Source organism: Hylobates moloch, unplaced genomic scaffold, assembly GCF_009828535.3.
Source record: "Hylobates moloch isolate HMO894 unplaced genomic scaffold, HMol_V3 SCAFFOLD_36, whole genome shotgun sequence".
In the NCBI taxonomy this organism is placed as follows: Eukaryota; Metazoa; Chordata; class Mammalia; order Primates; family Hylobatidae; genus Hylobates; species Hylobates moloch.
This window is the reverse complement of record NW_026652311.1, coordinates 1,684,672-1,709,569: the sequence shown is the minus strand read 5'-3', so window position 1 is coordinate 1,709,569 and position 24,898 is coordinate 1,684,672. Positions and strand designations below refer to the sequence as shown.

Genomic DNA, 24,898 nt, shown 5'->3' with positions numbered 1-24,898 from the left:
TCCAGTGCCTTGGATCCATTAAATACTGAATAGGAATCTGCTGAGATTTTTTTTTTTTTTTTTTTGAGATGGAGTTTCGCTCTGTTGCCCAGGCTGGAGTGCAGTGGTGCAATCTTGGCTCACTGCAACCTCCACCTCGCTGGTTCAAGCGACTCTTCTGCCTCAGCCTCCCAAGTAGCTGGGACTACAGGCACATGCCACCATGCCTGGCTAATTTTTTGTAATTTTAGGAGAGATGGGGTTTCACTGTGTTAGCCAGGATGGTCTCGATCTCCTGACCTTGTGATCTGCCCACCTTGGCCTCCCAAAGTGCTGGGATTACAGGCGTGAGCCACCGCGCCTGGCCCCCCTGAGATTTGAACTGGGTAAAATTTATCTAAATCCAAACCTTTTTGGTTTTAAGTAGATTATTTTACATACACAGACAAGCTATAGATAGCACCATTAAATGTCTCTGCTGAATTTACTATGACAGCAAAACTTGTAAGTTTTTTGATGAAAAATTGCCCTCTATTAAAAAGTTTTTTGAAGTTTCACAGTAGCTACATTAAGTTAGATTATTATAGAATGGCCCCTATGGATATACAGGACTTATTAACTAAACATAATTCAGTTAACCTGCGCTATTAAAGAGTGTCTAAAATCTCATGATCCTGTGGCAAATATTCAAAGAAAAGATCCAATACAGTTTCTAAAATTTGTGTTTTAAGGAGTATAGATAAGCCCTATTTTCCCAACTAAAGGAAAACAATACCTAAATAAGTGTAGATTTATAAGTATCAGTCATCAGCTCATTTATTTCAAGCAATACTAAATATAAACAAATTCTGCTACAACATAAGATTTTAATTGCTCCCCTTGATTCCTTGGCACAGGATTTGATCCGAGTTGTCAGAGAACTATCATGTGAGAATCATTCAGGGTTCAGAATTTTAGAAATGGAAGAAGCAGTATTCCACTTCGGGGTTTTTAAGGACATTTAGTCTCAGTAAATCGATGGGGAGCAGAGACATTCAGGAATGGAGACTACAGAGCCTCCATTGTTGACATGGGTTTGCCACAGAATCTGGGCAAATGAGTGAACTGTGGGAAAGGGTGGGGCGATGAGTGCTGTAGCGGTCAGACATCAAGCTTAATACCCAAGAGATGACTTTCGTGGTTTTGAAAATTGGATTTGCCAGTAAATGTGCCGAGTCTCAACTGCTGCCCACACATTCTGGTGAGTGCAGGAACAAATGAGCTCTGCTTCACTTCAGCTGAGTCACTTCAGAGGGCAGGGCTCCTTCGTTAGAGACAGCACTACTGCCCATTAACCACTGACCTGAAATGAGATAAACATGACTCCCCTGCAGCATCCCAGAGAGGGCTCATCCGGCCTTGGAGCATAAGGCTGTGATGAGTAGAGTAGAGGCTCTGGAGGCTGTCGTCTAAAGTTTCCAAAGCCGCTGCCAAAAATAGAGATGTCACCTCAGCTCCTGGACTCAACCCTGAAAACAGCACCCCTATATGCATATCCTGTTTCAAAATCCTGTACCTCTTACCTGGGAGTTCAATTCTTACTGTGCCCCTCATTCTGGGATGGAAAATGAGGAGTTTTTTTTTTTTTTTTTGGAGATGGAGTTTCGCTCTTGTTGTCCAGGCTGGAGTGCGGTGGCACAGTCTCAGCTCACTGCAACCTCCGCCTCCAGGGTTCAAGGGATTCTCCTGCCTAGCCTCCTGAGTAGCTGGGATTACAGCCGTGTGCCACCACGCCTGGCTAACTTTTGTGTTTTTAGTAGAGTCGGGGTTTCACCATGTTGGCCAAGCTGGTCTCGAACTCCTGACCTTGTGATCCACCCGCCTCGGCCTCCCAAAGTGCTGGGATTACAGATGTGAGCCACCGTGCCCGGCTGGACAATGAGGAGATTAAAGGGATACATACTGTTGGTGGAGTTACTGCATTGGACTAGAAATGAAGAACAGAAAGATGATACCTCTGAGTTTTGTTTAAATTAAGGGGGATATCACAGTCTTTAGTTGAATGAAAGTGCCACTTGAGGGATAAAAACTTAAATGATCTTTCTTTTAAAGATTAATGATCTTTCTTTTAAAGATTTAGTTATTACATACATTCCTGAATATAGAAATTCCAAATGCTGATTCATACCAGGTATGCCGACTATCTCCAAGGGGTTTTCCAGTTGCTTCATTTGCTTGTAAAGCAGGTAATCCTCTTGTTGTCGTTTCTCTTTCTCGATGAGCCGTGTACAAGTTACATTGATGGCTGGTCTGGGTTTCTGATTCTTGAAAAACACTCGAGCAGAACATTTCCCCAAACGTCCCTCACCTTCCTGAAGTAAAGACTGTGGAGTTAAACAGGATACTTTCTTATCACCTCCCACTCACCCCAATGCACACAAGCACACATAAGATTGAGAAGAGTTCATTGTACAAGGCAGGCAGGCTCTGGCATCAATAGATGTAGCGGGTTTTGCTTTATAGAAAGTGGTTTTTGTGCTCACAGCTGAATACAACAGTCCTTCTCTCTTTGCTATCATTTAAACTCTCGTCTTCTGATTGTGACTTTATAAAATGATGTTGGGCATATTTCCAAAGAAATATCATTGACATCCATTGAGCACTGCTTGGCTCAAACCTCTAGAGTAGTGGCCACTTTACTGTCTAATGTGGACCAACATAATGCTTAGGTGGACGTCAAAGTTACTAACTTGAACTAAAAGATGAAGCTGGCTCCTATTTACAAAAATAACAACAACATCTTCATGCTGCCTTGTGAATTAGGTCCTCTGATTCCAGTTTGAAAGATTAAGATACTGAAGTTTAAGGAGGAACCTACTCCATGTCTCACAGCTAATAAGCCAGGGCTTGACCTCACTTCTAACACTGAAGCCCAGGCTGTCTGTACTAACTTTATCTCTCTATGCCAAGATCTAATCCAGAAGAAATGGGAGCACTGATCATCCACATGGGATTCATTCAACTGCCTGAGTGATGTTTATTTGCATTCATCTTTTTTTTTTTTTTGAGACGGAGTCCTGCCTGGGTGGGAGTGCAATGGCATGATCTTGGCTTACTGCAACCTCTGCCTCCTGGGTTCATGCGATTCTCCTGCCTCAGCCTCTGAGTAGCTGGGATTACAGGCGCCCACCACCATGCCTGGCTAATTGTGTGTATTTTTAGTAGAGATGGGGTTTCACTATGTTGGCCAGACTGGTCTCGACCTCCTGACCTCGTGATCTGCCTGCCTTGGCCTCCCAAAGTGCTGGGATTACAGGCATGAGCCACCACCCCTAGCCTTGCATTCATGTTTAAATGTAGATGTTTTGGATATTCTTGGATCTCCCTCACTTATTTTATAATCCAGAAACATCTGGAGCTTCAACTAGACATCAGATATATGACTCATTTCTAGCATAGTGGTTCTTCCCCCTTTTAAGGAATTCCCCAGATTCCTTAACCAGATAAGAAAAGCCAGGGAACCTATTCCCTGAAAAATGCACATATCAGCACTGGGCCTAGAATTTGAGGAAGTTCATGTGCCACTAGTCTTGGCCCTACCCAAATCCAACTCTCGTTGGCTGGTTGCGCTGTTGAGGTGATAATCTTCTTTTTACTTCTGTGGTTGTTTAAACTGGGTGAAGTCCCGGTGAAAACAACCACCAAAAATAAAAAGAAAAAAGTCCATGAGGAAACAAATTGTAATCAAAATTCTCTCTCTGCTTGAGCCCAGGAAGTGAAGGTTGCAGTGAGCCGTGATTGTCCCACTTCCTTCCAGCCAGGAGAGCAAGACCCTGTCTCAAAAAGAATAAATAAATAAAAATTAAAAATAAAAAAATTGGATCTGCTTAATAAGCCTGTTTCTAAAACTACCTCAAAAAACTGAGAAACACTTTCCAGTGGGCAACTTTTCCTCCTGTGAGTGCCGGTTTTGCGTGAGAGGGGATTTCATTACTGCTTTAAGATGTTAATTATTGGTGCAACATAGAAAAACAGTGAAGGAAGCATTCAGGAAGAGGCTTATGAAAGGGCAGAAGGAACCTAGTACATGGCCTCCTCTGTTGTCAAAGCCATTTCCAGAGAAGAGAAAAAGAACCAGGTACTGCCCCCTTTCATTTTCCTTTCCATTTCCCCCTCAAAACATCTCCATGGAATCAAAGCCGTTGCCTGAGGTTAAAAGAACTGCCCTTCACCCCCTGAAATGGAAAGTTTCAATTAGCTGGCTCTGCTCTTAACGCATCTGCAGGATCAAATCCAGGGAAGCATATTGTTGGTGAAAATAATCTAGTAATTGTATTCCCTCTAGCTTTAATACTTTCAGTTTGCAACACTAACAATCAAAGTCATCTTTCGTATGCTTTAAGGAAATTTTAATTCATAGGTTAATAAACAGAGTCAGAGCATACTGCTGTCATGTTGGAACTTGTTGGAACTTGAGTGTGAGCATTCTTCCAGAAGCATGGGGTTGGGGGAGTCATGCCTTCAACTCCCGAAACTGTCACCCTGGAACACTTTAATCCTGGATGCTGCCTGCTTCAGGCTGCTTCTCAGCACAAGACAAAGAGCATTTGGGCTGGTCTTCTCTCTGTCCATGCTCTGATTGCTGCCTTTCAGCTTGGCCTAGCACAAGGAAGTTCATCTGGCTCTAATTTCTATACGAGTTTTCTCTTTACTCTCTTCTTGAAAACAGGGAAAAGGAAACTTGGCAAAACATGGTCTGCTTGGTCAAAGCTGTAGTGAGGCTGATAACGGCTGGAGCACGTGCTGGTGTTTTACAGAGTGCCTCTGTGTACGTTAGCTCATGGGGTTGGTCTCACGCTATGCTGGCCTGCTAACCAGAAATATCACCATCTGACAGGAAGAGAATAAGTTGGCATTTGAGAGTGAGTCATTCTGAGGACTCTGAGGAGCTAGGAGGGATACCAGAGGGAGCTGTGAAATTCCCTCCCAGGGGTCCCAAGGAAGAGGAAGGTGATCGCTTATATGGATTGTTTTAAATGCAACCCTGCGTAAGACCATGAAGTTGAAGTAGTTAAATATTGAGCTCTTGCCTAGTTCTGTTTAGTTCTTGATAACAAATAGGAAATAAATCAGGAAAAAACAAAAACAAACCTCCAGATCACTATATATTAAGATTCTCACTTTTTTACAAAGCCATATTTATAGCAGTTGCTAATAGGATACTTTGCCAATTGTGGCAGCTTACCTCTGGGTTGTAGCGCTCTGTGCTGAAGACCACGTCAACTTTACATCCCTCTTTTGGATTAATCTGGAACACAGAAACTGAATCTTAGTATAGTAGAAGCTCCCTTAAACATCTTCATATCCAGGAATCACACTCTTAGGATAACATGGCACACAAATGGTGGCTGTAGCATTTATACCTGAATAAAATTGGTGATTGCTTGGAAGAAAGATCTCAAATTTTGTTCTGATTGTGCCATTCTGCTTGCTAGTTTGACACCTACTCACAAAGAGGGAGGCTGAGAAAGGGAAATGGTTGCGTTCTGACTGAAGTGACTTTGTGAGAGCAGCTAAAGGAGAAATGAACAAGTGTGTGCAGGGAGCTGGAGGGAATTTCTTCATCCCCAACTCCTCAGTGCCTGCTCCACGCCCTGTCCTGGGGCCACATCAGTGAGCAGGACTGACAAGGACTTGCCCTCCTGCCACCCATAGCCCAATGGGGGATGCTGGCAACAAACGCACAACAAGTAATAATTATGCTTTCAGGGGCTGATGAATGAAGAAAGACAGCGGTGGTGTAGGAAGGTGCTTGGCACAAGGCGATCTCAAAGATGAGACCGGCAGGACAGGAAGGAAGCAGCCATCCCAGATCTAGGTGGGGGATGCCTGGTACAGGCAGAGAGGACCCACAAGTGCAGGCGTGAGGTGGAACTTCAGTCTGCAACAGGATGAATCAGCAACACTGAAGAAGTCTTCCAATGCTATCCTCTTTCTTTCGTTTGCAGTTTTTACAGGCAAGCATACTTTTAAACTTCAGAAATGTTAATGTTTAGCTTTTTAAAACTGTTGAATTGATTCCAATGCATATTTTGGAATATACATATCTGTGTCATTATGGCAATTTAAACTGTTTAGAAGAAGTTCTTATTATTTGCCATCTTTTTTTTAAGAGAGCAAAATGATAAATCAGTAAAAACAAATATTTCCTAGAGAGGAAAGGGAACTTGCTGTCGTATAGAGCTGAAGTTACTTCACATAGCATTGATTAAGGTTGGACTCTGGAAACACCAGTTTCCTTTGCATCTTAGCGTAGCAATGCAATAAACAAACAGCATTATTTTATTTTAAATAGACCGGATAGCATCCATTCCTATTATAGATTCTTAAAAAATGCTGGGAAACTGGAGAAGGGAAGGAAAGGATTCCTTGGCAGTTATTTATGTAGGGAATATTTAAGCTTGTACATGTATAGATGTTGCTGGGGAAGGAGAGAGAATTCCCGAGAGCATTGCACACAGAGCAGTTTGCTGAGGGCTCATCGTCAATATTCAAACGAGTTCTGTTGTAAGCTGAAGCACTGATTTTGGTTTACACAACACACATACACAAGTCTGTCTATTCACTCATTCGCTGTTTATCACCTACTATGCCAGGCCTTGGGGAGATATGAAGAAATATGACATCCAGCCCGGCCTTTCCAGAGATCTACTTCTATCTTGGAAACAGTTTTGTAGTGTAGCTGATCAGTGTGGTAGAGCGCAGCCTGCGGGAGGCTTTCTAGAGTGGGTGAGGCCTAAACTAACTCTTTGAGGAGCCAGTGTTAGACAAAGGTGTGGGAGTGGGATGTAGGGTTTGTAATTCCAGGGGGACAGTGAAGCTGGAGAAAAGGTGTCTGGGGAGGTGGGTGCAAGGGCATGGAAAGCCTCACTTTTTTTGAAGATGACTTGGAACTTGATCCCAAAGTCTGCAAGAGTAACATTAAACATATCCACAGTACACAGGGTGTTGTGAACAGTAGGATACAGCATAAACAGGGTTTAGGACAGTGCCTGGGTCAACGCAAACTTCAATGTCTGTTTACTATTTTTATTATTACTAAAATCTATAGGCATGAGAGAGCAGAAGAACTGGGCTAAACACGAGACTGACCCAAGTTCAAGGATAGGGGACGTTATATAACATGGGCTCCCATCAGGGTTGCTCCTGAAACACCCAATGAGTAGTGAAAGGATATAAATGAGACATTCCTGACAGTGGCTGGACAAGGCTCCCATGATCTCTATCTCAAAGATTCCTGAAGTTCAGCATCCTTAGTACCTGCCAGTGTGGGAGGAACACAGGGCTGTGGCTTGCTGCCTCTCACACTCCCAGCCACATGGGCACCCACAAACAACTAACACTCAGAAGGCGACACTTCTGCTTGCCAGTGGGTTCTAAGCCTTGAATGGGTCGCTGCACCAGCCCCGCCCCTGCTCTGTGCACCGCAGCACCTGGGAGTCTGCCTGTCCTGTTGAGTAGGGGTTTCCTAGGTACAGCCTCCTGCAGAGGAGTCAGCGACACCCTCAGGTTTCTAGCTGTGAGGTGGGCAGGGGTGGGCGCGGAGGCCATTCATGAGATGAGGAAGAAGCCGAGTTGGGAGGGTTCAATCTCTGGCAGGTGGGAAATTTGAGATGTCTCGGAAAATGCTGAGGGTTATAGAAGTAGGATCAGCAGAGGTAGTGGTGAAAGCCATAGAATTTGATGCAATCCCCCAGGGAAGATGTGTAGAATAAGAGAATAAGAATCCTGAGGAACATCAGCCTTCACGTCGATACGTTGGGGCATGGTTATATGCTATGCAAAAAGATTCACTAAAGTCTTCCTTATTCTTGATATAATTGTGCATATTTTAAATACAGGACTTAAGATATGATTTGACGCAACAGTGTTCTGGAAACACATGGAGGCAAAGTGAGAAGGGCTTTGAGCTGGTGTGGAGTCTGTCCTTTTTTTAAAGAGTTATTTTCTTTGCTGATTTGATTTATTTTGTTTTAAGGAAGCACTCTTTTTTTTTTTTTTTTGAGGCAGAGTCTTGCTCTGTCACCCAGGCTGGAGTGCAGTGGCACGATCTCGGCTCACTGCAACCTCTGCCTCCTGAGTTCAAGCAATTCTCCTGCCTCAGCCTGCTGTGTAGCTGGGACTACAGGTGCACGCTGCCACACCTGGCTAATTTTTTGTATTTTAGTAGAGACAGGTTTTCACCGTGTTGCCCAGGCTGGTTTCGAACTCCTCAGGTCAGGCAATCCACCTGCCTCGGCCTCCCAAAGTACTAGGATTATAGGCGTGACTCACTGCGCCCGGTTAACAAGGCACTCTTAAAAGTGTCCACATTTCATCCAAAATAAAATGTTTATATTTTTGGTTGTACTTTATCATGTATCAAGACACAGTGCTTTTATCTCTCACAAAGGCCTATCCCTTCTCCCTTCCTCTGAGTCACAAGTGCCCCGTGCTGTTTTGCTCTGGTGAGATGAGCCACACAGCCACAGGCCTGTGTGTGGGGTGGGCAGGAGCCAGGGCCACCTTCCTCTGGACACAGTGTCTCGCACTTGCTCTCCAGTGGTTTTAGGATTGTGTTGAACTTTGGCTGTCCTTGATTTAAAATGTTCTGTGATAAAGGGGTCCTTGATGTTCAGCAACATCACTCCATGATTTCAGCTTCTACCTTATTCCAAGTACTGTGCTGGGTGCAGGAAAGACAGAGCAAAACAGCAGTGGCTGCTCTCAGGGCAGCCTAGTGGGAGAGGGCCTTAAATAGAGCATTGTAGGATTGATTATTTGATTGTGGCTGACTTAAGAGCTATGAGAGGATAGCTGGAGAATTGGTCTAGTCTAGGGATCAGGGAAGCGACATTTGAGCTGAACTCTGAAGGTGAAGAAGGACTTGGTCTTGGTTGGGGGAGGAGAGCTGGCAAGGGCCTGAGGAGCAGCCATGGGGCCCCAGGGCAGAAAGACTGGAGCTGGAGCTGGGACACTGTAAGAGGCTGACTGGGTGGCAAGGGCCACACCTGCAGGCCACAGAGAGGATTTTGTTCTGAGAGAAATGGAAAGCCAGGGACCAGAAGGAGGGATTTTGAAAAGATCCCTCTAGCTGGAGTGTGGAGAATGATGCTGGAGTGAGGGCTTGGGCAGAGTGAATGTAGAGAGAGCAGGAGGCTGGCTGAGGGGGTGGGGGAGAGGGAGCAGGGCTTGGAGCCAAGGTGACGACAGTGGAAATGGAGAGAAGCATATGGTGGACCAAGTATGCCAGGTTGCCCCCCAGCCAGGCTGCAGCAGGCCACCCTCCCACCAGCCATGTGAGAGCAGTCAAACCACCAAATCCCAAGTCCTATCAGAAAGTAAAAAATAAGCAGGTAATTCAAGATCAGAAATCATCACTAGAATACACTTTATATTAAGACAACTTTTTTTTTTTTTTTTTGAGACAGTCTTGCTCTGTCGCCCAGGCTGGAGCACAGTTGCATGATCTCAGCTCACTGCAACCTCTCCCTCCTGGGTTCAAGAGACTCTCCTGCCTCAGTCTCCCGAGTAGCTGGGACTACAGGCACATGCCACCATGCCCAGCTAGTTTTTTGTATTTTTAGTAGAGACGGAGTTTCACCATGTTAGCCAGGATGGTCTTGATCTCCTGACCTCATGATCCGCTCGCTTCGGCCTCCCAAAGTGCTGGGATTACAGGTGTGAGCCACTGCGCCTGGCCTTAAAACAACATTTTTAACATTGTGTCATTTAAAATATGCTTGTGTGTACAGAATAATGCAAGTAGCCCAATAATTTGGCCAATTGCCTGGTACCGTTCTAAGCACCCTACATGTATTAAGTATGCTAACAAAGCTCTGAAGGCCTGCTCAAACTCACTAGTAATTACAGAAATATAAAAATGCAAATTAAATAAGCAATGAGTTAGTACAGTACCACTAGTAGACTGGCAATCAGAAAGTGGACAGGGCCCATTGCTGGGCGGGGTTTGGGGCTTTACGACTGCAGTCTGGCATATGCAATCTGGCATACGTGGTCAAATCAAGCTTATGTGTGAATGCCCTGTGACCTAGAAATACCACTCTGGGCATGTATCCTAGAGAAATTATGATGGAGGTCTGTGAAGAAACTGACTCATATAAGGATGTTCCCTGAGGCACCGTGTGGGGAGGTGGGGCTTTGGAGGCACTCACCTTATAAAGACCTCTGGTCTTGCCCAGGGATGCTTCCTCCGGGACTTACACAGCAGGTTGCTGCAGCCACATGGTGTAAAGCTAATCCATTAAATTCAAAGCCATGAAAAAAGTAAGTAGACTTTTTTGAAACAGCCAAATCTGACACGAGGAAAGGTGACCAACAATTCTAGCTTTCCTGAGGAAAGAAGGATTCCTGTAATATAGATTACAGTGATTCATTCCTTTCCCCAACACACTGCCATAACTGCCCATCTGTGAAACAGATCAGGAAACTTGACATCCCTTTCTTTAAACACAGCCAAAGGCAGAGCACATTGTTCCAGTATTTTTCGGAAAAGGGCTATTTAATAAGAAAAAGCAAGCAAATGACCATATGACTGTATAACCTGCAGGAATTAATTAGTAGCTCTTCACTGCAGATTTTTAAAAAATTATGTATAAAAGAAGACTTGTGTACTACAGCCTGGAACTAAATTCTTCATAATCATGGGCCACTAATAACATGATTTATGCTCTAATTTTTTTTTTTTTTTGAGACAGAGTCTCACTCTCTCACCCAGGCTGGAGTGCAATGGTGTAGTCTCAGCTCACTGCACCCTCCACCTCCCGGGCTCAAGTGATTGTCCTCCCTCAGCCTCCCGAGTAGCTGGGATTACAGGCATTTGCCACCACACCCGGCTAATTGTTGTATTTCAAGCAGAGACGGGGTTTTACCATTTTGGCCAGGCTGGTCTTGAACTCCTGACCTCAGGTGATCCACCTGCCTCGGCCTCCCAAAGTGTTGGGATTACAGGCTTGAGCCACCGCACCCGGCCCTTACTTTTTGTGTGTTTATTTTACAGGTGAGTTTTGGCCCCACTGGACAGTGAGAAGAGGCAGTCCCATCCCCCTCCCCGTATACCTTCCACCTCCCCTTCCTTGTACGCCATACCACCATGTACTCTTTAGTGACTGATCAGCACTTTGATTTTGGTTTGATTTGCAATCAGTTTGGAGGGAAACAGGCCACTTTCAAAGACCTGTTTGAGAGAATGTACAATGGAATGCTTTCAAAGACCTGAACTCATCACACTAGATTTTATTTATTTATTTTTTGGTAAATGATCCGCAAATCCTTAGCAAATCAATATTAAGCATTCATTCAGTGCTTACATATGAAGCTTCCTGCCACCATCGGAGGGAATCATGATAAAAGTGATTACATGTTGTACTCTTACTATGTGCCTCACCCGACCCAACATGGTACCCATGTACTAACCTATTACATCACTAAAGCCCTTTAGTAGGTATGATTGTTATCACCATTTTAGGGATGAAGAAATGGAAGCACTTGACCAAAGTTAAGGAATTGGCCAAAGTCACAACACAGGAAGCAGGAAAACTGGCCTGCCGAGCCCCGTTCTTCCCAAATACCACACAGGACTGCACAGAAAAATAGAGCCCAGCAACCTCTCTAAGAAAAGGAAGAATAAAAGCTGTCGCTGGTGTGTGTGTGTGTGTGTGAGAGAGAGAGAGAGAGAGAGAGAGAGCTGGGATGCTCTTGGACTGTGCTTGTAACCAAGGTCCCTGTGGACAAGAACCACTCCGAACCTTCCTCTGGAAGGGAGACTGCCAGGCATGGTGTGTGTGTTAGTGTGCTAGGGCTACTATAACAAAGTACCACAAACTAGGTGGCTTAAAACAACAGATATTTATTCTCATACAGTTCTGGAGGCCAGAAGGCCAATCTCAAGGTGTCAGCAGGGCCATGCTTCCTCTGAGACTCTGGGTAGAATCCCTCCTTGCCTCTTCCTAGTTTTAGGTGGTGGCTGTCAATCTTGGCATTCTTTAGTTTGCAACTGAATCACTCCAATCTCTGCCTCTATTATTGTTTGTTTGTTTTTGAGATGGGTCTTGCTCTTTTTGCCCAGGCTGGAGTGCAGTGGTGCAATCATAGCTCACTGCAGCCTCAAACTCCTGGGCTCAAGGGATCCTCCAGACCGCCTTTATCTTTAAATGGTGGTCTTCGTCTAAGTCTGTTTGCATATCCACATGGCCTTAATATTATATAAGGACAGGAGCCATTGGATTTAGGGCCCATTCTAATCCAGTATGACCTCATCTTAACTTGATTACATCTTCAAAGACTCTGTTTACAACTAAGGTCACATTCCTAGTCACTGAGGGTTAGAACTTTTTGGATATAACATTTCTTTTTAGAAGACACACCTCAACTCATAACAAAAGGTGATCTAAGACTTTAGAAGGAGCCCCTGGATGCAGACCCTTTCAGACAAGGTATAAATGAAAGTATAACCCAGTGCAGGTGGGGACATCTCCAGGAAGGACTAGGATTAGACAAGAGAGAGGGAGAGGGTGCTCTGGAAAGGTAGCATGTGTGCTAGGGCATGGAAGCGAGCAGCCCAGCCTGGGGCAGTTAGCAGATTAAGTCAGGGTAGACTTGGGGTTGAGGTCACAATGGTGGGTGGGGGATCCGATTAGAGATGGTCTCTTACAGGGACTTCATTCTAGAGCAGTGAGTCTCAAACCTGAGTGTGCCATGCAATCCCCTACAGGGCTTGCTAAGACCCAGCATGCTGGGTCCACACCCAGAGTTTTGATTCGGGAGGTCTGGGGTGGGGCCTGAGAACTTCCATTTTAACAAGTTCCACATGATGCTGATCCCGTTGGTCCAGGGACTACACTTTGAGAACTCTCTAGCTACTGAGTGGAACCACTGAAGGTCTAAGGGGTGCAGGTAGGAAGTGACATGTAGATCAGATGATAATCACTAGGATACAGCTGACGGCTAATTAGGAGATTGACACCGGGACCATTAATTCTCTCCAAATGCCTGAGAATATCATCAGGACCAAATGAAATGGAGGAGTGTTCTTTCAAAGTGTGGTGACTTCAGGACCCTGGAGTTTCTGGTGAATCAGATTATGATACCTTAGAAAGTGCAGATGACAGGTCTACCCTCTGCTTCAGCAGTTGCAACTGATAAACTCCATGGTGACAAAGTATGTGCTGTTCTTCGAGAAGGAACACTTGGGCTGGGCATGGTGGCCCATGCCTGTAATCCCAGCACTTTGGGAGGCCAAGGTGGGCAGATCACCTGAGGTCCAGTGTTCAAGACCAGCCTGACCAACATGGAGAAAACCTCATCTCTACTAAAAATACGAAATTAGCTGGGCGTGGTGGCGCACAACTGTAATTCCAGCTACTCGGGAGGCTGAGGCAGAAGAATCGCTTGAATCCAGGAGGTGGAGTTTGCGGGTGAGCCGAGATGGCGTCATTGCACTGCAGCCTGGGCAACAAGAACGAAACAAAAAAAAAAAAAAAAAAAAAAAAATGAGTATCCAGAAGGAACACTTGAAGAAGGCAGTTTGGACTAAAATAATTTTTAAAGAAAATTCCCTCCTTGCTTCCTGTTAGATGGGTAACTACTTTGTTTTATAATGACATTTGTATATGCACCAAGAAGTTAAAACTGCTTACTCTAATAGCAACTCTACAATGTCATGTCCTGTTTTCAGTGAAAGCTGTTTATACTAAACCACAAAGCTTTGTTTTCATGTTAATGGATCAAAGATTTTTCTTCCAGTAGGTGTCTGTACTATCTTTACATTAGATGCTACCCACTTTTTTTGAAATATTGCATAAAATCACCAAAATTGCATAAAGTCCATTTGAAATATTAAAATATTTAAATATTTTCCAATATTTGAAAGATTGGGTAAAGTTACTGAAATATTGGGTGTGTTAGAAATGAACCCAAGGAACTTGATGAGGGATAGAGAATAGGTATTTATGTATTCTAAGAGCACATTTAAAACATCGAACATCCTGGCCGGGCGCAGTGGCTCATGCCTGTAATCCCAGCACTTTGGGAGGCTGAAGTGGGTGGATCACGAGGTCAGGAGATTGAGAGCATCCTCGCCAACATGGTGAAACCCCGTCTCTACTAAAAATACAAAAAGTTAGCTGGGCATGGTGGTGGGCACCTGTAGTCCCAGCTACTTGGGAGGCTGAGGCAGGAGAATGCCTGAACCCGGGAGGTGGAGGTTGCGGTGAGCCAAGATCACGCCATTGCACTCCAGCCTGGGCGACAGAGCGAGACTCCGTCTCAAAAAAAAAAAGAAAAAAATCTAACATCCCCTTTAAACTCTCTCAAAACAACACAAAAACGTGGAGCAAATGAAAGAGCAGGGATGGTGTCCTGGAGAAAGCTCGCTGTGTACCACCCCATGGAGGAGTCTCCAAAGACATGATTCTGCCCAAAGCTCCTCTACAGAAAACACTTCCCATTTTCCCCCTCTCTGCGGTGTCTGTCATTGGTTGCTAAGCGCTGGTCCTTCCTGTTGTGTTAGTGCCGGTTGTGACAACGTTAAATTTCCTGTTCTCAGGCTGGCAGTGGGTGGATGGGGATGAGCTCACAGGTAATTCCAGTCTCCCTCCACGCATCTTGGGACTCACTGGTCTAACAGACTCAGCTCCTAAATGTCGCCTCCAGCATTCACATTTGATAAGAAAACATAAATGTCAGGCTATTCCAGTAAAAGCAAACTTCTTCATTTTATAAGGTTACTTTTATGAGTCAGGCTTGGTTGGAGACAAGTAAACAACTCATTTGTGCATAGAAATTGCTGTGCTATCCTTATGTTCCAGACGGAGACAGCATCAGTATATTATATTATACTCTGGAATCATCTTATTGCATTTTCCTTCTCTCGGGCAAGGCCAGATAAAGCAAATACAGTTTATGGAACAGAAGTCAGTTACCTTCTGATCAGGCTCAGGCAGTGGGGCCCAAGGAGCCCTTTGCGTGCGAATGCTTTGCTTTCTCAGGCTAAGTAGCAGTGGAGAGGAGAGCCAGAATACTGTGTGTCCTCTCTCTCAGCCAACCCTGCCTGGGTCCCACTTTCTTGATTTGGGGTAGGAAGTGAGTGGAAGTGGCCAGAGGCAGCTGCCCCCTCCACGTCCCCTCTGGCCTCAGGTGGGGATAATCAGAAAAGGCTGGTTGAGAGTGGGACACGAGGCTTCAGGTCTCCTTTTCGCCTGCTGGGAGCAATGGGAATGGGCTGGGTCTTGCCTGTCTCCCTGTTGCAGATGCCTCAATGATTTCAGCACACTTCCAGCTACCTTCATTTAATTTAACAAATATCTAATATTTGTCTCTAGCAGGCTGTGTGCTAGTGCAATGAAGGAGATAGAGACATGATATAATACCTTGCGCCCTGTAGAAGCTGACCATCTCATTTGGGATAGGCAAGCACATGGGCAGAGTGGAAAGAAAATTGGCTGTTGAAGAGCTTTGACAAAGCAGCCTATGGTCGAGTACTGAGAGAGGAGAGGGCAGGTGGGTTCACATGTGAGGTTAGCAAGGCTGCAGAGGTCAGCAAGACAGGAGGTGGGAGCAAGAGCTGCATTTTCTGGGTACCGGCATATGTCAGGCAGAGTGGTAAATATTTGCAGGAGCTCACAGCCAGTCTGGACACTGGGGGTGGTAGGCTGAATAATGCCCCACCACACCTTGTGCCCAAAGATGTCCACTTCCTAATCCCTGGCATCTGTGACTATGTTATTTGACACGGCAAAAAGGATTTTGCCAATGTGATTAAGGATCTTGAGATGGGATTATCCTGGATTATTCCTGTGGGCACAAAGTAATCACAAGGGTCCTATGAGAAGCAGACAGTAGTGTCATAATCAGAAGATGCTATGCTGCTTGCTTTGATGGAGGATCGAGTCATGAGCCAAGAAGCACAGGTGGTCTCTAGAAGCCGGAAATGGATTCTCCCCTAGAGCCTCCAGAAGGAACAAAGCCCTGAAGACACCTTAATTTTAGCCCAGGGAGACCCGTTTCAGGCCTCTACCCTCCAGAACCATAAGTGAGTAAGTTTGTGTTGTTTTAACTCACTAAATCTGAGGTCATTTGTTACAGCAGCAATAGGACACAATACCGATACAGAATTACTGTGATCCTTAATGTCACGTTCTGTGTGGGCATGTGCCCTTGGGATGACCATGGATCACATACATCCCATACACAGCCATGGTACAGGACTCCCTTTCTTTTTTTATTTTTTCAGACAGGGTCTCACTCTTAGCCCAGCCTGGAAGGCAGTGGTGCAATCAGGGCTCACTGCAGCCTCAGCTTTCCCAGGGTCAGGTGATCCTCCCACCTCAGCCTTCCAAGTAGCTGGGACTACAAGTATGTGCCACCACATGTGGCTAATTTATTTTTTGTAGAGATGGGGTCTCATCACGTTGCCCAGGCTGGTCTTGAACTCCTGGGCTCAAGCAGTCCTCCAACCTTGGCCTCCCAAAGTGCTGGGATTACAGGCATGAGCAAAATGCCCGGCCAAGATTTTCCTTTTGTAATCTGACTTTTCTGGCTAGGGACATCCTGAACAACCATAGCAAGTCAGCCAGTGGACTTGTTATGGCTACTGTCCCCAACCACTGTGGGACCATCTCTGTGAAACATTCTTCAACTGAGGCACCATCCAAAAAGGCAAATAAATGCCGAGGTCACATAAGTGTCATACATCTCTGGGGTGATACACTGCTTAACAGCAAGTGAGATCAAGGGTCAGGTTGGATTTGGGTGAGTGTGTGTGTATGTATAACCTTCCATCCCTCACAATGTCAGTCGTTGTGGGCTGATTATTTACATGCAGTCTCCAGAAGAACGACCTAGGTCCTTAAAGGATGAGGCTGCAGCCAAGCCAGACTTCTGGCAGTTAACAATCATGACCCACCACCACCGGTCTTGATGTGGGACATTACTAATGCTCTGTGATTACATGCATCCTTGGCTATGGCTCCACATGTGGAAAGCCAAGTGGAAAATATCGTGGGCTGGTAAATAAAAAATTGTGGTTTAAAAACAATTTATAATAAAATGGTAAAAAAAAAATTCCTACTGGCTAGCTCATCCGGGTGCAGTTAGCTTAGGAGATTGGGGCAAAGTGCCAAGGAGGTCAAAGTCAAAGCTTTAACTCCAGGACCTAGTGGCCTTTCCCACCCCATGCTAGACCCAGACTCTGCGATCAGAGTCTGCGGACCAAGTGGGTGCTGTGGTGGGTGGTGGGGTGGAGACCATGGGCACATCTGTGCTATTTCGGCACAAACATTGCCTGGAAGGAGAGATTCCTGCCTGTCTGTTCAGTGCTTTCAGAATTGTTATGTTTCATCCTTAGGGCAGTGTGAGGGCACTGAAGAGATCCTAGTTTATCTTGCAAATATCCCCCTCCCTGCCGTTCTTTCCTAATGCTTATAAAAGCCCTTGGGAGCTTTCCTTACATGAAAATTAAGACTAGTTCACTTGAGTATTTTATTACTTATCTTCTCCCTCTATGATCATTGCAGCCTTTTTAATTCTCCAGTTTTTGTTTCTATGGACAATTTAATGTTTTGCTTTCCTAGTCTCCTGAATGATCACCTCTGAATTATTGACATTAATGGAGAGAAGACCTCAAGAGCAGTAATTAGATAAATTATGGTGTATTAACGTGCTTTATAGATGTGCTTTATAGATTGAGAAATCACAAAGGAATAAAGTTTTTCATAGTAGAGTAAGTGCTCTCCTAACTGCCTTGTGGCCTAGTGGACAGGGCTCCATGCTTGCTGTCAGACCCACGGTGGCCTGAACCCCAGAGCACGGGTGTGGCCTGTATGGGCCTGGCCTGATGCTTACGCAAAGCCAGCTGCTTTGCTCCCAAACTTGCATATATCAGATGTACTTAGTACCTAATTACATAAGTAAATATTATGTAAACTGGTGAAGAGCGGGTACAAAGAAAGATGTCATGTCCATGAAATCAAGTTAAATGCTTTAGAAATTTAGCTGTTGAATTGGTGTCAATTAGCTGAGATTAGGCAAGAAAAAGTAAAAGCAGAGGATTGTTCAGTGTATTCTTTGAGAGCTCATTCTACCATAAGTAAACAAAAATGGAAACCACAAACGATTCCCTATGGGTGTGTTTTCTTACTAGAAAGACTGTGATATGGTTTGGATGTTTGTCCTCTTCAAATCTCATGTTGAAATGTGCTTTCCAATTTGGAGATGAGAGGGCCCTGCTGGGAGGTGACTGGATTATGGAGGTGGGTCCTTCATTAATGGTTTGGCACCATCCCCTTAGTGATATGTGAATTCTTGCTCTGAGATCTGGTTGTTTAAGTGTGTGGCAGCTCCCCACTTGCTCTCTTGCTCCCGTTCTTGCCATGTGACATGCTGGCTCCCTGCCGCCCTCCGCCATGATTGTAAGCTCCTTGAGGCCTCACCAGAAGCAGATGCCAGCACCACACTTCTTGGGGAGCCTGCAAAACCATGAGCCAATCAAAGCTCTTTTCTTTATAAATTACCCAGTCTCAAATATTCCTTTATAACAATGCAAGAAATGACCAATGCAGACTGCAAGGAGCTCCAATTAAATGGCCTTGGCCCTATATCAAAAGATAGATGATAAATGTACACTTACAGATTTTATTTTAAATTGAAGCAATTAAGGTATGGGCATAGCTCCCCTCTCCCCATATGCTTTGATCAACTGTTTAAAGTATGTTTCCAACCACTGGTCTTGGCCAGGTCAGAGGGTTTTTTGTTTAAGTGGCCAATTCCTAAACAATAGCGGATTCCAGAATGGGATGACTTTCTTATAGAGTGTATGAACTTGAAGATTTCAGCTAGTCTCTCAAAATGTTAGTAAAAGGCCGTCCTCTCACCAAATGCTCCACGCAGAGCCAGTGGTCCCAGAACTTGCTGAGTGGCAAGAGGAGACTTGTCTCCAAGTAAGGAACAGCCTCGAATAGTCAGGAGCAGGGCAAACATTGTGGGGGGTGATCCAGGAAACCCTGGGAAGCATAAGATCGCTCAGCACCATCCAAAATCTCCCACCACTCCAACTGTGGGTCCTGAGCCTATGCCATGTAATATTAGAAAAGTAAAAGCCTCATTGGTTATGGAAAGGTAGTGTAAGGCCAGGTAAGAAAGGCAAGGCATCAGGTGGGGGCAGTGAGGGAACACAAATCGTGGTCTGTGATCTCGCCTGCAATTAGCAACAAAACAAAACAACACTTCCTCCACTCCACCCAACTCCAGCTAGCACTTAGTTCTTCCTTGAATTTACAACCACAGCTATTGCTGCATTTCACCACCAGAGGGCAACAGTGTTTTTAAAATGAAAGATGACGTGCCAACATCTCACGGAATCAAAGAATTTCAGAGGGAGAAGAGGTCTTAAACATCATTTTGTCTAAAGGCTTTCAAAACTTTTTAAAGCTGCAACCCACAGCAAGAACTGCATTTCTCATTGTGACCTAGGTCACACCTATATATCTGAAACATATTTGGAGACACTACTTATCCTTGCTTTTGCAATACACTCTAATCGTTTGTAGTCTATACTATTTCGTTAAAAAAAAAAAAAAACCGGATCCCACACTAAATTGACGTTATAACCCTAGTGAGCCCTTAGTTTGAAAAGCCCTGACTTCATCTCAGCCTCTCATCTTACAAAGGAATGCAGTGACCCCTAGAATGGGGAGGGATACCCATGAGCTACACTTCTCTCCCCTACCTGGCTACCTGCTTGCCCCTCAGGGTCAGTTCTGGATGGATGATAGACATTTTGCAGCAGCTGAGCACTCAGTCCAACAATGCACTGGTTGGGTAGAGTGCAAACCTGCGTTTGGAGATCAATCGTGGTTTTTTTTTGTTGTTGAGACAGATTCCTGCTCTGTTACCCAGGCTGGAGTACAGTGGCATGATCTTTGCTCACTGCAACCTCTGCCTCCTGGGTTCAAGTGATTCTCATGCCTCAACCTCCTGTGTAGCTAGGATTATAGAAACGCATCACCATGCCTGGCTAATTTTTGTACTTTTAGTAGAGATGGGGGTTTCACCATGTTGGCCAGGCTGGTCTCGAACTCCTGACCTCAAGTGATCTGCTTGCCTCAACCTCCCAAAGTACTGGGATTACATGCGGGAGCCACCGCACCTGGCCCATGTTTTACTTCTCCCCAGTGCTATGACTGCTCTTATAATGGAGGCAGGAATTTCTTAAGACTACACTGAAAGCACCATGTGGGTGTGTCTCACTCTTCACTCAGGCAGCAGAGTGCTTCAAAACTGAGGGAATCTCAAAGAGGCCTTCCCTAATGACCCTATGCTAAATGTGAATCAGGCCATACTATCTAGCCCAGTTCCTGGCACAGAGTAAGCATTCAATACATAGCTAATGGATGAACAGACTACCCCTGAACTCACATTTTTATAGTTTCTAATTGGCACTCATATCATCTTATATGACTCCTCAGACCACCTGACATTGTTGGCAGAACATGAATTATTTCCATTCTAAACAGGGAAATAGCCAGAAAAGACTTAAATAACCTTCCCCAAAGCCATTGGACTAAATGATGTTTAAGACCTCTTTAAGATTTATATAACTTACATAAAATTCCCAGCCCCTGCGTCCTCATTGGAGCAATGCAGAGGCTGGGAATTTTTACTTTATTCACTCAGGTTTTGAGAGCTAGTTTGATTATTTTATGAAGGATGTCAAGTGTCTTATTTTATTTTCAAGGGGGTGACTAAGTGCATGATAATGCAAGCTATTTTATTATTCCCCCCATTTTTTTTTTTGAGATGAGAGTCTCGCTCTGTTACCCAGGCTGGAGTACAGTGGCATGATCTTTGCTCACTGCAACCTCTGCCTCCCGGGTTCAAGCCATTCTCTATCTCAGCCTCCCGAGTAGCTGTGATTACAGGTGGCTGCCACCATGCCCGGCTGATTTTTTTTTATATTTTTAGTAGAGAAGGGGTTTCACCATCTTGGCCAGGCTGGTCTTGAACTCCTGACCTTGTAATCTGCCCACCTCGGCCTCCCGAAGTGCTGAGATTAGAGGCGTGAGCCACCATGCCCAGCCTATTATTCTTTTATAAAATGGGTTTGGAAGGGGGAAAAAAATCTCTGGGATTGAAAACTGGTGTAACTTAGAAATCTGAGTGAGCTTGGTTTTCTGTAGGGAATCCTGCCCCTGGTAACCAGGGAGCAAATCCTCAGAGGCCCCTTCTTTAGGCTCTGGGCATTGGCTACTCTCCTACCTTGATAGAAAGTTCTCAAGCTCCATTATCTCACTGCTCTGTTGGACTAGGAAAACTGAACTTTTTTGTATCTCAGACAGCAAGGATTGTTAAGATAGGTGACAAGATGGCCGGGCGCGGTGGCTCATGCCTGTAATCCCAGCACTTTCGGAGGCCCAGGCGCGCAGATCACGAGGTCAGGAGTTCAAGAACAGCTTGACCAACATGGTGAAACCCCGTCTCTACTAGAAATACAAAACTTAGCCGGGCATGGTGGCACATGCCTGTAATCCCAGCTACTCAGGAGGCTGAGGCAGGAGAATCACTTGAACCTGGTAGGCGGAGGTTGCAGTGAGCTGAGATCGTGGCACTGCACTCCAGCCTGGGCAACAGAGCAAGACTCTGTCTCAAAACAAAAACAAAAACAAGCAAACAAACAAAAAGGTGACAAGAATAAGTTGCTCCTTCCTTCCTTCCTCTCTCTCTCTTTTTCTCTCTCTCTTTTTTTCCCCATAGGGTCTTGCTCTGTTGCCTAGGCTGGAGAGCAGTGGCGCATTCTCTGCTCACTGCAACCTCCAGGTCCTGGGGTCCTGGGCTCAAGCAATCCTCCCATCTCAGCCTCCTGAGTAGCTGGGACCATGGGCCCATGCCACCACATCGGCTAACTTTTTTTTTAATTTTTAAATTTTTTTATTTTTGGCAGAGATTGTATTTTGCCATGTTACCCAGACTGGTCTACAACTCCTGAGCTCAAGCGATTTGCCCACCTTGGCCTCCCAAAGTGCTGGGATTACAGGCGTGAGCCACCATGCCCCACCAGGTTGCCTTTTTCTTTATTATTTTATTTTATTTTATTTATTTTATTTTGAGAGGGAGTTTTGCTCTTATTACCCAGGCTGGAGTGCAATGGCGCAATCTCGGCCCACCGCAATCTCCGCCTCCCGAGTTCAAGCAATTCTCCTGCCTCAGCCTCCCAAGTAGCTGGGATTACAGGCATGTGCCACCACACCCAGCTAATTTTGTATTTTTAGTAGGGACAGGGTTTCTCCATGTTGGTCAGGCTGGTCTCGAACTCCCGACCTCAGGTGATCCACCCGCCTTGGCCTGCCAAAGTGCTGGGATTACAGGCATGAGCCACCGTGCCGTGCCAGGTTGCCTTTTTCTAGGAACAATTTGATTTAATCATTCAATAAATATAGCCATGCCGGCTGCAGGAATAAGTTTTGAAGAACCGAGGCTGAGCTTCTTGAAGGACTTTCCAATGGTGTCTGCTACCAGGCGTTCGGTACTGTTAAATGAAAATCCTGCTGCTACGCTTTAAAATTCCACCTATTTATTAAATACATGCGATACTCAATTCCAGATTCTTTGAGGCCGTGTGTCTGCAGGCTTTGTGGAATATCTGGGGGTTGTAGAAGGAGCAACTTTGCTTTTGGGATAGACTTAGTGTAGTCCTGTAACTTTTGTAATCTATAGGATGAAGAACGCAAAGTAGTTTGACACATACAAGACAATTCCTACCGTGAATGCCTTGAAATCAGCAACCAAACAACGGGTTGCAAAGTTCTCATTCATTCGGTTCATATAGAACACTGAGCCCGGATTCACTCACTTCTATTAGATCAAAGCAGAGGCCAGCATTAGCAGGTTTCTGCCCAGGCCTACGTGTAAATTCCAACCACATTACCCCGAAGCCCTAGCGTGGTGGACTACAATTAACAAGTGAGAGTCGTCCGCGGTATGGTATGGCTACTGGCTTAGATTTTGGAAATCCCGCCCAAAACTTTGGCTGCAGCCACCAGTAGGGCGCGCGCACAATAAGCACACCCATAGCAACCAACTCTGGGTACCTCCAGAAAAAATTAAATGTTGCCCTTTCAGCCTGTTCGTCAGTTTCCCAAAGCATCTCTTTCCCAGGTATGGGAGCAGTCAAGAGCGCTGCCCTGTGAAAAACCTATGGCCTCATAAATGCTGGAAGGAACAAGCCAGATTTCTGCAGAGGCTGTGCTCCAAAGGGCCCCTTCCAGGCCCTGGGATACTTCGGGGGCGCTAGGCCCAGCTGGGATCTCCCCGGGCGTCGTGCGCACTGCACCTTCCCTGGCGGATCAGCCGTGGGGCCGGCAGGCGCGCGCACCCAGGTGTCACCGCCCAGCGCCGTGCGCGGACAGGCAGGCGCGTGCCCCGGCGCGTCGCTCCGCACTCACCCACGCGCGGCCCTTCTGCACCTCGGCCAGCACTCGCAGCGCGCTGGGCGAACCGGCCCGGAAGTTGAAGAAGTGAAGCGCCGCGCGCGCCGCTTGCTGCAGGAGCCTGCGCGGGACCGCCGCATCCTGAGGCTGGCCGGGGTCGTCGGTGCCCCCGGACCCCGCGGGCGCCACCACCGGGGCGAGCAACAGCAGCAGCGCGAGCAGCGAGGCGGTGGGGCGCGGGACCCCGGGCCCGGACCAGGGAGCGGGCAGCGGTTGCCGGCGGGGCTCCATGGACGCAAGAAAGTTGGCGCGGCACCGGACAGACCCGGGCTTGGAGCGGGCAGTGCCGGCGCTCGCGGAAATAAGGCCGTGGTGGGCCCCTCCCCTCCGCCCCCGGGGCGAAGGTCTGGAGCGAGCCCGGGTCCCCTTGGGGCCACTCCCTTTCCACGCTTCCCGCAGCCCCTGGGTTCTCTCTGCCCCTCCCCGCTGCCCGGGCTTGGTGCCAGGATGCGGCATCGCCTCTGCGGCGCGGGGCCGGGTGCTTCTGGCCCGGGCCGCAAGGGGAGAGGGACGGGGTTGGGGGGACAGTGGGGACGCCTCCCCCGAGGAATCGCGTCCCGCCCGTGCTACCTCGTACGGCGCCCCCTAGCCCAGCTCGGGGACTTGGCGTTTCGCCTGCGGTTTCGCAACCCTGGGGTTTTAGAGGGAAACTGCTTGGATTCTCCAAGCCTTAGGGCTGTGTGATTTCCCAGCAGGTGACCGGTGGAGAAAGGGGCAGGCTGCAGCGGGCATTGATGGGGCTCATCGTGGCACAGCCACTGTGGAGGTGGGAGAAGTCGCCAGAGGGCTAGGGCTGGAGAGGAGGCTGAAGGTGGACGCCGGCAGGGAGCCTGGGACGCCCGAGCCAGCGGCTGGGGACAGGCCTGAGCACCTGCCGGTCCTGCCCAGGAGGAGTGGGCAGCAAGGCAGGGTAAGATAAGGCCTGAGAGTCCCATTTGTCTCAGAAGCAAGTAGGTCATTGATATATTGATAACCCCTGTGCGAGGCAGATTTAAAGGCCGGGGGTGGAAGTCGGATTCCAGCGGGGTGAGGCATGGATGGGGCTTCAGGGAATGGAGGCAGCAAGTGTTGGCAACTCTTTTTTTTTTTTTTTTTTTTTTGAGACCGAGTCTTGCTCTGTCGCCCAGGCTGGAGTGCAGTGGCGCAATCTTGGCTCACTGCAACCTCTGCCTCCCAGGTTCAAGCAATTCTCCTACCTCAGCCTCCCGAGTAGCTGGGACTACAGGCGCCCGCCACCATGCCCGGCTGATTTTTGTATTTTTAGTAGAGATGGGGTTTCACCATGTTGGTCAGGCTGGTCTCAAACTCCTGACCTCATGATACGCCCGCCTGGGCCTCCCAAAGTGCTGGGATTACAGGCGTGAGCCACCGTGCCCGGCGGCAACTCTTTTTAGACAGGT

General features: G+C 46.6%; 1 protein-coding gene across 1 annotated transcript in view; it reads right to left on the bottom strand.

Annotated features, from left to right (window-relative positions):
• The window catches only part of LOC116463436 (retinoic acid receptor responder protein 1-like), a 35,907-nt gene extending 11,875 nt beyond the window's left edge, over nucleotides 1–24,032 (bottom strand). Inside the window, exons 1-3 of the mRNA XM_032146539.2 lie at nucleotides 23,454–24,032; nucleotides 5,204–5,266; nucleotides 2,147–2,342 (exon numbers count right to left, since the gene is read on the bottom strand). Of these exons, the coding sequence (XP_032002430.1) occupies nucleotides 2,147–2,342; nucleotides 5,204–5,266; nucleotides 23,454–23,954 (760 nt within the window). The 5' untranslated portion in view covers nucleotides 23,955–24,032. The remainder of the gene's footprint in view (nucleotides 1–2,146; nucleotides 2,343–5,203; nucleotides 5,267–23,453) is intronic.
• Between the last annotated feature and the right edge of the window lie 866 nt (nucleotides 24,033–24,898).